This window comes from Perognathus longimembris, chromosome 28 (genome assembly GCF_023159225.1).
Source record: "Perognathus longimembris pacificus isolate PPM17 chromosome 28, ASM2315922v1, whole genome shotgun sequence".
In the NCBI taxonomy this organism is placed as follows: Eukaryota; Metazoa; Chordata; class Mammalia; order Rodentia; family Heteromyidae; genus Perognathus; species Perognathus longimembris.
Genome location: NC_063188.1, coordinates 59,935,760 through 59,947,838, shown reverse-complemented (window position 1 = coordinate 59,947,838; position 12,079 = coordinate 59,935,760). Strand labels below are relative to the sequence as shown.

At 43.4% G+C, this 12,079-nt stretch overlaps 1 protein-coding gene across 1 annotated transcript; it reads left to right on the top strand.

The window, feature by feature from the left end:
• Window positions 1-303: 303 nt before the first annotated feature.
• On the top strand, window positions 304-10,332 carry Pin4 (peptidylprolyl cis/trans isomerase, NIMA-interacting 4). The gene is made up of 4 exons (XM_048336750.1): window positions 304-501; window positions 5,576-5,649; window positions 9,488-9,607; window positions 10,146-10,332. Exons 1-4 carry the CDS (start codon window positions 321-323, stop codon window positions 10,302-10,304), a joined length of 534 nt encoding a protein of 177 aa, XP_048192707.1. The 5' UTR covers window positions 304-320; the 3' UTR covers window positions 10,305-10,332.
• Window positions 10,333-12,079: the final 1,747 nt, after the last annotated feature.

The window sequence follows — 12,079 nt, the reverse complement described above, 5'->3', positions numbered from 1 at the left end:
ACAGCTCTCTGCTCTCTGTTCTTTTCCTTTGTTTGGCGGCCCCCAGAGATTGGCCAGAGACAGAGCCGAGGTACTGCAGAGGCCTGTGGCTCTCACCACGCACGCGTGGAGGAAGTAGGCTGGGGGAGGGGAGCAGAAGGAACCAAGATTCTGGGGCAAACAAGGGCGTGTGAAAGAAGTAACAAAAAACGCAGAGGCGGTCTTTCCGGTCCGGTTGCTACCTTTGTCTCCGCCCCGCCACCCCCATCCCAGCTTCCTACTGGTCAAACATCTTAAACCCCATTGGTCCAGGAGTCAAAGGATTGGGTCTGTCCCGAGCGATGCCTGTTTCCGGAGAGAAGGTAGAAAGCGTTGATTGCTATGTCTTTTTCAGGCATTGTTTAGGACATTCCACGGGGACTTTAAGGGGCTTTTTACAGCTTCCGGAGCAGTTGGGAGGTCAACAGCGAGTTGAGAAGATGCCGCCGAAAGGAAAAAGTGACTCTGGGAAAGGGGGGAAAGGTAGAGCCAACAAAAATCAACCACGGAGTGGGGGCGGTGGAGGGCAGAGGAAGGACCAGGTAACTCTCGGGGTCCGGAACGGAGGCAGCAGATGGCCAGTGATCTCACAAAGCTGCAACCAATGTCTGGAGTTGCTTAGGGAGGGGCTACCGGAGTTGTGGACGGGGTAGTGCGTACAGTTAAATACGATGCAGGAACCATCCTGGTGGGTAGTAGAAGCTGGTAGGTGTAGATTTTCGGAGGCGATATCTTGGGGCTGCTGATTCAAGGAGGATATTACAGCTGTAAAACTTAAATCCTGTCAGCTGGTTGCTTGGTTCCTAGCTACACAGGAGGATGAAATCTAAGGATCTGTTTGAAGCCAACCGGGTCAGACAAATCCGAGACTCTTAGCTCCAATTAACTACCAAAATGCCGGAAGTGGACCTGAGGCTCAACTGTAGAGCAGCGTCACATTTAAGGGAAAAAGCCAAGTGAGAACACACACACACTTTTCTTTGCCCGTCTTGGGGCTTGAACTCAGGGCTTGGGCTCTGTCCCTGAGCCTCTCTGTGCTCAAGACTAGCTAGCACTCTACCACGTGAGCCATTGCACCACCTCCGGCCTTTTCTGTTTATGTGCTACTGAGGAATCAAACCCAGGGCTCAATGCATGCTAGGCAAGCATTCTACCACTAAGCCACATTCCCAGCCCAACACTTGTTTTAAAAAATCTGGGCTGAGAGCACCTGGCTAGCATGTGCAAGGTCCTTGGTTCCATCACCAGAACTGCAGGAAAAATTCTTATCAAAAGCCAGCAATAGAAGGAAGCCTTTATGGTTCCCTTTAACACTCACAGAACAGCATGCTTTCCAGGATTAAGGAAGGACTCATTCCTTCCATTGAACACAAATGTGTTGGACACAGTGCTATGCTCTTGAGAAAGGACTTAGTCAGGAATGTTAGTACACACCTGTAATCCAAGCTTCGCGGAAGGCGTAGGGAATTGAGGTCTGAGACCTGCCCTGGGCAAAAAAAAAGGCAGACCTATTTGAAAAATAAAGGAGAGCAAAAAGGACTGACAGCATGACTCAGGTGGTAGAGTGCCTGCCTAGCAAGTGCAAGACCACAAATTGAATCTCCAGTACTGCATGGCTGAACGGCTGATTATACTCAAGTAATGGGGAAGATTTCTAATAACCAAAGTACTGTATTAAATGCAGTGCTGAGAGACATGTATGAGCTATTATAGAAGCTGAAGATATGCTTCATCTAGCCATAAAGCAGGAAAGGAAGCTTCCCGGGTGATGAGTTGGGCAGGTCATGGTGGGTGGTGGGCATAAGATAAAGCATACCAGACAGAGGGACCAGCAGCTTAAGCATTGAGGTAAGAAACATCAGTTTGGTATGTTGTGACTGGAGAAAAACCTCAAGACCTAGTAGTGAGCATTAGTACAGAAACAAACTAAATCCCAGAGAGTGCTATACATGGTACTAAGAAGGCTAGTTAAAGCCAGGAAGTGTTTTGAGATGGTAGAGGCCTGAACTAATGTAGTGGTTATAGGAAACCCAGAGGAGAGAAAGAAAAAGGGAGTGCAGAAGAAAGATAGCCCAGAGACTTAAGGAATTACTGTTTTAAAGGAAGAGGGTGTGGGACTAGGTGAGATGGCACACACTTAAGGCAAGAGGATGGAAAGTATGAGGGCAGCCTAGAATCCAAAGGGAGTAAAAAGTGAAGGGGGGGGTGGTAATGGCCTTGTGAACCATGGCAAAATGACCAAATGAGATGAGGGCTGGAAACAGCCTCTTTAGATTTAGAAATTAGAGCTGGCATTTGGCACAAGTGGAGTAAAAAAGGTAGATTGCATTGCAGTGAAAGAAGTGTTAGGTTGGGGATGATGTGCACTTATTGGAGAAGATTTTTATTGTGTGCCGGTTCTGGGGCTGGAACTCAGGGCCTCACACTGTCCCTCAGCTTTTTCTTCTCACTACTAGTGCCCTACCACTGGAGCCACACCTTCACTTCCAGATTTTTGCTTGTTGGAATCAAGAGTCTTCAAGATTTGTCTTCCCCAGGCTGGCTTCAAACCTCAGTCCTCAGATCTTAACCTCCTGAGTAGCTAGGATTATTGGTGTGAACTCCCCACACCAGGCTTCTCTGGAAATTTTTAATAGAAGAACAGAACTAGAATGATAGAGGAGGTTGAAGTATTAGAACATTTTGTTTCTTCAGAATGGGACAAACTTGAGCCTGAGACTGAAGTGAAGGATCCAGGAGATGAGGATAAGAATTACAAAAGAGAATTCTAAGAAAACAGAGTCCAGGACTGATTTGCAACCATTAGCCTTCAAACAGGAGAAGGGCACTGTAGGCCCTTGAAGTCCTGAAGAAAGAGATAAGATGGGTTTGTAAAACTCAGCAAGGAAGAGCTGGGTGCCTGTGGCTCACACCACAGCTACTCAGGAGGCTAAGATCAGAGGATCACAGTTTGATGACAGACTCAGCAAGAAAAGACATGAAACTCTATCTCCAATAAATTACAAAATAAATCCAGAAGTGGAGCTATGGCTTAAGCGGTACAGCACTAGCCTTGAGCAAAAGAAGCTCAGGGACAGCAACCCAGGCCATGAGTTCAAGCCCCAGGACCAGCACCAAAAAAAAAAAAAAAAAAAAAAAGACGTGAAATTCAGCAAACCCATGTAAGAGATTGGCTTAATAAAACTCTTTGGGCAGTAATATTTTCCTGGGCTTTTGCTGGGGTTTTCAGTTTCATTGCACATTTGCTTTGCACCTGTTCTGTGCCAGGTACTGCACTAAATGTTGGAGATAGAAGTTGCATATTCCTTGGGCTGGGAATATGGCCTAGTGGTAGAGTGCTTGCTTCGTATACATGAAGCCCTGGGTTCAGTTCCTCAGTACCACATATACAGAAAAATCCAGAAGTAGTGCTGTGACTTAAGTGGTATAGTGCTGTAGCTTTGAGCAAAAAGAAGCCAGGGACAGGCCCTGAGTTCAAGCCCCAGGACTGGCAAAAAAAAGTTTCATATCCCTTAATCAAAAAGCTCACCAGAAGTGTTTTAGATTTCAGAGTTTTATGGATTTTGAAATATTATAGAAAATCAGTTGAGCATCCTTAATCTGAAAAATCTGAAACTTGATATGCTGGGAAGTTTCAGATTTGGAAGGATTTCAGATTTTAAAATTTGTGCTAAGACAAATGTGAGAGAGCCTCTTGCTTAAAACGTTTCCATAATTCTCTATTCTGGGGTAAATTCCAAGATCCTGGCTGGGGATGTAGCTTGGTGATAGTGTGCCTGTCTGCCTTACAATTGCAAAGTCATGTCCCCCGCATGTAATGTGAAGTGTTTATTGAACACAGTGCTCAGTCCATCTGTAACTCTTAAGGAACACCAGCCTCCTAACAGTATGGATACTGCCTGTGATGCAGAATTCAGTAGTAAATTGGAAGGTACTGTCTGTGCTTGTTAATTGGAAAGTTATTGATTTTTCCTAGGATGACATTGATAGGCAATATTAGTAGACTCCTGGAATTTGTTCTTTCTTTTTTTTTTTTTTCGGTGGTCATGGGGCTTGAACTCTGGGCCTGGGCACTGTTCCTGAGCTCTTCAGCTCAAGGCTTTGACCACTTTGAGCCACAGCACCACTTACAGTTTTCTGGTGGTTAACTGGAGATGGGAGGCTCACGGACTTTTCTGCCCTCGCTGCCTTTGAACCACAATCCTCAGATCTCAGCCTCTTGAGTAGGTAGGATTACAGATGTGAGCTAAGGCGCCCAGCATTTTTAAGTCCTGGACTTAAACTCTGGGCCTGGGTGCTGGCCCTGTGTTTCTTTTGCTCAAGGTGAGCACTCTACCACTTGAGCCACAGCGCCACTTCTGGCCTTTTTTTTTTTTTTGAGTAGTTCATTGGAGATAAGAGTCTGGTGGAGTTTCCTGCCCAAGCTGGCTTTGAACAAGGATCCTCAGATCTCAGCCTCCTGAGTAGCTAGGATTACAGGCATGAGCCACTGGTACCCAGCTAATATGTTCTTTTTTTAAATTTTAAGTAGTTGTAGAAAGGTTTTTGAGTCCATAAGTCAGAGTATAAGTACAGTGCGTCTTGATCAGTTTCATCCCTTCCGTTGTTCTCCCCATCTTTCCCAATACCACCAATACCCTCAAGTTAAATAGTTCCATTTCTACATATGTACATTGAATATTATAACTACACTTGCTCACCATTCCTTTCTCCATTTGTCTGCTTTCCTTTCCCCTTCCTCCAAAACAAAACATGTTTCACCTTCCTGCTATTCAATGAATGAATATATTCTTTAGCCAAATATATTCTAAATAGATTCTTGGGGATTTTACTTATTGGAATCATGAGTACTCAAAAACAAAGTTGCAGTATGTATTAGGGAACTTGTAAGAGGTTGAGGTTTTACCCTTAGAAGGCAGGACTTGAAATTGGATGCAGAGAATCTGATTGTGGGGAAACACCTATGTGTCCATTTTTTGTTTTGTTTTTTGCCAGTCCTGGGGCTTGAACTCAGGGTCTGAGCATTGTCTCTGGCTTCTTTTTGCTCAAGGCTAGCACTCTACCACTTGAGCCACAGCACTACTTCTGGCTTTTTCTATATATGTGGTGCTGAGGAATCAAACCCAGGACTTCATGTATACGAGGTGAGCACTTTACCACTAGGCCATATTCCCAGCCCCCTTATGTGTCCATTTTCTGGGAGGATTTGTGTAGGCCACATTTCCTGGTTTAAGAGAAGCAAGTGAGGACCAGGTGCCATTGTCTCATGCCTATAATCCTAGCTATTCAGATCTGAGAATTTCAGTTTGAACCCAGGCAGGGAAGTCTGTGAGGCTTATCTCCAAGTAATCACACATACATACACAGCTCAGAGACAGCGTCCAGGCCCTGAGTTTAAGTGATGACATGGGTTTGTTTGGCTTGACATAGTTCAGCATGGCAGACTGCCCTTCTGAGCTTGGTGCTATATTGAAGGTTTCAGCATGTGCTGGGGTTTAGGCCTTTCTATAAGGTCAAAGTGCAGCTTAAATGAAAACCTGTCATCTCTTCTCCAAAGGGGGTACAGCTTCTGGGAGTGACAGCGCTGACAAGAAAGCTCGGGGCCCCAAAGGTGGTGGCAATGCAGTAAAGGTGAGTTAATTCACTTGTTCCTTTTTTTTTATATATGGCATATTAAGTGCTGTATGTGTGTAGATATGTGTGTTTTGTGTGTATACATGTGTTGTATATGCTCATATTGTGTGTGTACATATGAGTGTGTTGATATAAAAAGCAATATGAGCTGGACATTGATGGCCTACACCTGTAATCTTAGCCACTCAAGAGGCTGAGATCTGAGGATCATAGTTTGAAAGCAGCCTGGGCAGGAAAATCTGTTAGACTCTTATCTCCAATAAACTACTACAAAATTGGAAGTGGAGCTGTGGCTTAAGTGGTAGGGTGCTAACCTTGAGTGAAAGGCTAAGGGATAGTGCTCAGGCCCTGATTTCAAGTCCCAATACCAGTATGTGCACACACATGTACACACACATGCGTGCGCACACACACACACACAACGACAGAGTGCTTAATTCTTTAAATTGTTATTATAAAGGTGATGTACAGAGGGGTTACAGTTACCTAAGTCAGGTAATGAAAGATTGCCTTTCTTTTTTAACAATGGCACCCCTTTGCTCTGTCCCAGTTTATGCTTCATTTTTATCATGGAGGCTAACCTAACACATAAACCCAAGATGACACAATTGGAAAACAGCCCAGTCTTATGTATGCAATTTTAAATATTTTCTCAAGTGCTTTTTCTCAGGCATCCAGAATTTCTTCGTACTTTGAGTATTGTTCCATAAAATATATTGACTTAGATGATCTTAGTGAATGATTTCTCAGGAAAAGGTACTGTTTTATGAAACCAAGAGCTTAGGTATGTGTTCAAAGCACCTCTGTTGAATAATCAGGCCTCATTAGAAGGCTTCCTACTGGTAAGCTACAAGCCAGGGCACTAACCATGAAAATGAGAGTGGGAAACAATTAGGAAATAATTACAAGAAGTTTATAATATAGCTCTGGAAGGGTGTTTGCTATGAGAAAATTCAGTCTGAAAACAGAACTATGCAGCTTGTGTTGTCGAACAAGGGGATTTCCATGTGTTAGCTAGGATATGGGAACATACAGCTTGACTCATTCATTCAGGAAGGATTTAGTGACATTTGCCCCCATGCCACACCGTGTACTAGACTTTGATAATGAGAGTGAGCAAGACACATAGACAGAGGGATGTGGGGCTTAAATTCCCCATCCCCCCTCTTTTCCCGGGGAGATGCCAAGTCCCAAATTGTGAGGGACCGTCGGCTCTGCTTCCCCTGCCCACAGGAGAGACAGAGCGTGTCCCTATTGGGCTAAGCTGAGCTGAGGTAGGATGCTGAAACCTCCCCCCGTCCCCCTCACGTATCAGGAGCAGACACGGGACAGAGATTCCGGGGAGCTGGTTCCATGTTCCACCAGTCTCAAAGGGTTTTATTCAAGGGAGGGGTTTATATAACAGTAATGGTGGGCAGGAAGAGGAGGGACTAACTGGTATTAACGATTGGCTAATGGGATGTCTATCAGGTGATGTCACGAACTTTCTCTAATGGGCGGAGACCACAGCCCCCCAAGGACCGGGTGGGTCTCCGCCATTACACACGTGGCCAAGCCGAGAGGCAGGAGCTGCTTTACTTCTCTTCTGGTTGAGGCCGGAAGGTGGGAGGGGCTACCTTCCACACAGCCCCAGGGCTGGGGGAAGGGCAGCATCTCAGGAACTCTCCTCGCCCTTCCCCCTTCAAGGCCAAACTGAATCCCCAACAGAGGGAGAGAATATGAGACAATGATATAGGACCTATTCTATCCATCTTGCTTTTCAGGAAACCTTGCTCCAGAGAGAGGAAGATAGGAGGCATAAATCTGCTTTTTTGTTCTTGTCCTCTTTTTCTGTATGAGCATCTAATTGTGCCCAGTGAATTCTGGTGTCCAAAGAAAAATTTTCATAAAACATGACCCCTAAGTATAACCCGGTTACTTTATCTCATGTTCTTTCAAAGAAGTAATCATTGTCACGACCTAGGGTTGTTGGTGGTGGGTATCTGGCTATTTGGAGATTAATAAGAGCTGACTTGTTGGTCTCCAAAATAACACTTAAAAGGGGTGTTCTAGCTGGGTGCCAGTGGCTTATGCCTGTAATCCTAACTACTCAGGAGGATGAAATCTGAGGCTTGAGGCTCAAAGCCAGTCTAGGCAGGAAAGTCCGTGAGATTCCTATCTCCAATTAACTATCAAAAAGCCTGAAGTCTCATTATTTTCCTGTCCAAGCTCTATATAGTGATCCTCAGATTTCAGCCACCTGAAGAGCTAGGATTATAGACATGAGCCACTGGTGCCCAGCTCCTTATCTGTAAGGTATAAGGCAGAGATGTATATCACCTACAATCACACTGTAGGTGTAAAACAGCTTGTTTTGGTTAAATGAGACATGGGAAATCCTGCAAAATATAATATAATAAAAGTCAGCTTGTGGGGCTGGGAATATGGCCTAGTGGCAAGAGTGCTTGCCTCATATACATGAAGCCCTGGGTTCGATTCCTCAGCACCACATATATAGAAAAATCCAGAAGTGGCGCTGTGGCTTAAGTGCTAGCCTTGAGCAAAAAGAAGCCAGGGACAGTGCTCAGGCCCTGAGTTCAAGCCCCTGGACTGGCAAAAAAAGGAATGGTTGTTAAAAGTCAGCTTGGGGCATGGCTCACTGTTCACTGGCAAAGAGGCCCTGAATTCAAAGTCTACTGTGACAAAAAGAAAAAGACAAAAGAAAATTTAAAGATAGATGTTTTGTTTTGTTTGGTGCTAGTCCTGAAGCTTAAACTCAGGGCTTGGATGCTATCTCTGGTATTTTTTGCTCTAGGCTAGCATTCTGCTGCTTGAGCCACAGCTCAGTTTCCAGCTTTCTGCTGGTTAGTTGTTCGGTGTCTAACAGACTTTCCTGCCTGGGCTGGCTTTGAACCATAATCCTTAGATTTCAGCCTCTTGAATTGCTAGGATTACAGTTGTGAGCCACCAATGTCCAGCAAGATATTATTTTTATTTTTAAAACCACCACTTTATATAAACATAAGTTAAATGGAATACTGGTATAGTTATGAGTATTCTAATATTTGAAGTCCGTTGTGTTGTACACCTGTAATCTTAGCACTTGGATGGCTGAAGCAGGAGTATTGCCAATTCAAGGCCAACCTGGGCCACATAGCAGCTTCAAAGCCAACATAGGCTATGTAGAAAGATTGCCTCAAAAAAGAAAAATTCAATATGTAATAACTTTTCACCTTTAAATTATGAGATGGCTTTATACAGAAAGCATCTGTGGTTAAAATATTTCCTAGTAGATTTTTTATGCCATTCCCCATGCTAATGAAAGCATAGCCAACAGTTATTGAATGCTAGTTGCATTGTCTTTCCAATCCTAGGTGAATATCAGGTACAGTTATCTCAGTGTATGTGGTGAGACACTTGGAGTTCTAAAAACCTGGGTGCATGACTGAAATGGTAGAATACTTGCTCATCTAGCAAGAGAGAGGTTCTGGGTTCAGTCCTCAGTACTGCCAAAACAGCAACCATTTATCAGAGTTAGAATTGTATTCAGAACTAAGACTCTGAGGTATTATTTTTCCCTCTCTGCTATCACTGAGGTACATGGTAAAAGATGGGGGAGTCCCACAGCCAGGTTCCCATTTTCCATCTAAATGAGGGTTCTGAGATGTCTTCAGATAGGAAACAGGTTTATGGTGATCACCCAACCAGGCAGACTTGCATGACTTTCAATTATTATGAGTTAATATGTTTGGTTTGTTTTTACTGGCAGGAATAATCCAAATGTCACTGGTGTATAGAGAGAAAACGTTTGGGTCTCCAAGTATTAACATGGACATATTTTCTTTTTCCCTTGTAGGTCAGACACATTTTGTGTGAAAAGCATGGCAAAATCATGGAAGCCATGGAAAAGTTAAAATCTGGAATGAGATTCAATGAAATAGCTACCCAGTATAGTGAAGATAAAGCCAGGCAAGGGGTATGTTGCTGTTAGCATTTTAAGTTTTCTGTCCTTAAGCTCCAGGTAGATCATGTACATAAAGTCCTACACTTGATTCTTAGCATTGCAAAGAAAACATAGAAGCAGGGCTTATTTCATTGTTCTGCTATCCATTTTAACCACATCTCAATGTACGTATCTTAAAAGCAGAAATGTCTGACTTGTGGGGCTAGGATGATAAGTCCAGTAGTAGGACACTTGCCTGGCACATGTGAAGTCTGGGGTTCTATTCCAGTCACCACAGAAAAGGAAAAAATGTCTACATTATAATAAAAATCACCTGCATCTAAATGTAGGCATAACCAAACCTTTGCAGCTAACTTCACATTCCACAATATTGCAAGTGCTTCTGTTCAGCCAAGGGTTAATCCAATTCTGGTTTGTCCGTGTTGGGCTCCTACATGGACCAACTGAATAACCCTAGTAAGCTTCATGTTGGGAAATACCCTCAAGCTACAGGACAGCTTATCCCATTTCAGGACCATTTGAAATATCATGTTATCTTTGGGTTTTGCAGGGCGACTTGGGCTGGATGACCAGAGGGTCCATGGTGGGACCCTTTCAAGAAGCAGCGTTTGCCTTGCCCGTGAGTGGGATGGATAAGCCTGTATTTACAGACCCACCAGTTAAGACAAAATTTGGATACCATATTATCATGGTTGAAGGAAGAAAATAAAATCGTACAACTGAATAAGTTTCACACATTTTGTTTATTTTCTTTAAAGATGTTAAATACTTGTGCTTTGTGATCTGTTGGTGTGAGTTTATAGGTAGAAAACAGAATAATATATAGGGCAGTATATGCTCTAGTAGATTTCAATCAGTTCTCATAGACATACTTTTTTTTGCCAGTCTTGGGGCTTGAACTAAGGGCCTGGGCACTGTCCCTGAGCTTCTTTTCCTCAAGGCTAGCACTTTACCACTTGAGCCACAGTGCCACTTTTGGCTTTTTTTTTTTTTTTGCTTATATGGTACTGAGGAATCGAACACAGTGCTTCATGCATGCTAGGCAAACACTCTTAACACTAGGCCACATTCCCAGCCAGTCATATACTTTTTAATGTGTGTTCTCCTTCCTCCCAAGTATAACTCATACATTAATTCAGAAACATCTTTGTGAGGGAGATCTCAGCTCAGACTGTGCCAACTAAAAACATTGGCTATCAGAAAGATTAACTAGTATATGAAAATCATAGGGTAAGTTCCCATGCAACCCTTTTGGACTCTTATGTCCAGTTAACCAGATACGTAGTAGTAGCTCCATTGTGTAACAGAGTATATGACACCTAGAGACCATTCAACATTAATTCCTTCCCTTTAAATAAACATCTTTTGAGCCAGGCGCTGGAGGCCTATAATCCTGGTTACTCAGGATCATGGTTCAAAGCCAGCCCAGGCAGGAAAGTCCATGAGACTCTTCAATTAACCACCAAAAAACTGAAATGACCCTGTAGCTCAAAGTGGGAGAGCACTAGCCTTGAGGGAAAAAGTTCAGGGACAGCACCTAAGTGGCCCTGAGTTCAAGCCCCATGACCAATTTCAGTTAAAAAAAAGCACTTAGTTCTTCCATGTGTGGTTTGTAAAGACTAAGCAGCCATTCACCAAGTGCTGAGTAAAGGGACAAACATCCACATAAAAACATGACTCCTTCATCTTCAGTGTGTGGGTTATATGTATTATGACTCTCCCATGGCTAATATTCTGCATATGTATATTTAACCATTTTAATTGTGATATATAAAGGATAATATACTGCTTCTCAGCTACATCTTACATTATACATTATATTATTCCAACTTATATATGAATCTAATTTTGCCTAGAGACTGAAATTCCCATTTTGGAAATTTCTGAGCACCTTAAGAGCTTTAGGCCTCTGTGAGATTTTCCCCACTGAGCAGGTATGCTAGTATGACAGAAAGGGTTCAAAATAAGCTGGGTGTTCTTGTTGTACACCTACAATCCCAACACTTTGTTGAGGGGGCAGGGGAGACAGAGCAAAAGGATCATGAGTCCAAGATCACTCTGAGCTACAATGAGACCCTGTCTAAATACCACCCCCAAAAAGGGAGAAAAAAGATGCTAAAATAGTAAATGAAGTCAGATGCTAGAGGCTCACCCCTGTAAACCTAGCTATTTAAGTTGCTGAGATCTGAGTATTACAGGTCAAAGCCAGCCAAGACAAGAAAGTCCATAAGACTCCTGTGTCCCAATTAACCAGCATAAAGCCAGAAGTGGAGCTGTGGCTTAAGTGGTAGAGTGCAAGTCTTGAGCACAAAATCTCAGGGACAACACCCAAAGTTCAAACCCCAGGAGTGGCACCCCTCTCCAAAACAAACCAAAAGGTAAGTGAAGAAACTACATTCACTTAGCTTCAAATAAGCTAAACACACTCAAATATCCAGGGGTACAGTGGTAGGGAGGGGTTCAAACTCCAGCATGGCAAAATAA

What these genes read in the sequence shown, in the direction of transcription:
- Pin4 (XM_048336750.1), top strand. Translation starts at nt 321, where the DNA reads ATGCCTGTTTCCGGAGAGAAGGTAGAAAGCGTTGATTGCTATGTCTTT. An exon ending in CTCTGGGAAAGGGGGGAAAG is followed by an intron (nt 502 to 5,575) that starts GTAGAGCCAACA and finishes TCTTCTCCAAAG; the next exon opens with GGGGTACAGCTTCTGGGAGT. An exon ending in GTGGTGGCAATGCAGTAAAG is followed by an intron (nt 5,650 to 9,487) that starts GTGAGTTAATTC and finishes TTTCCCTTGTAG; the next exon opens with GTCAGACACATTTTGTGTGA.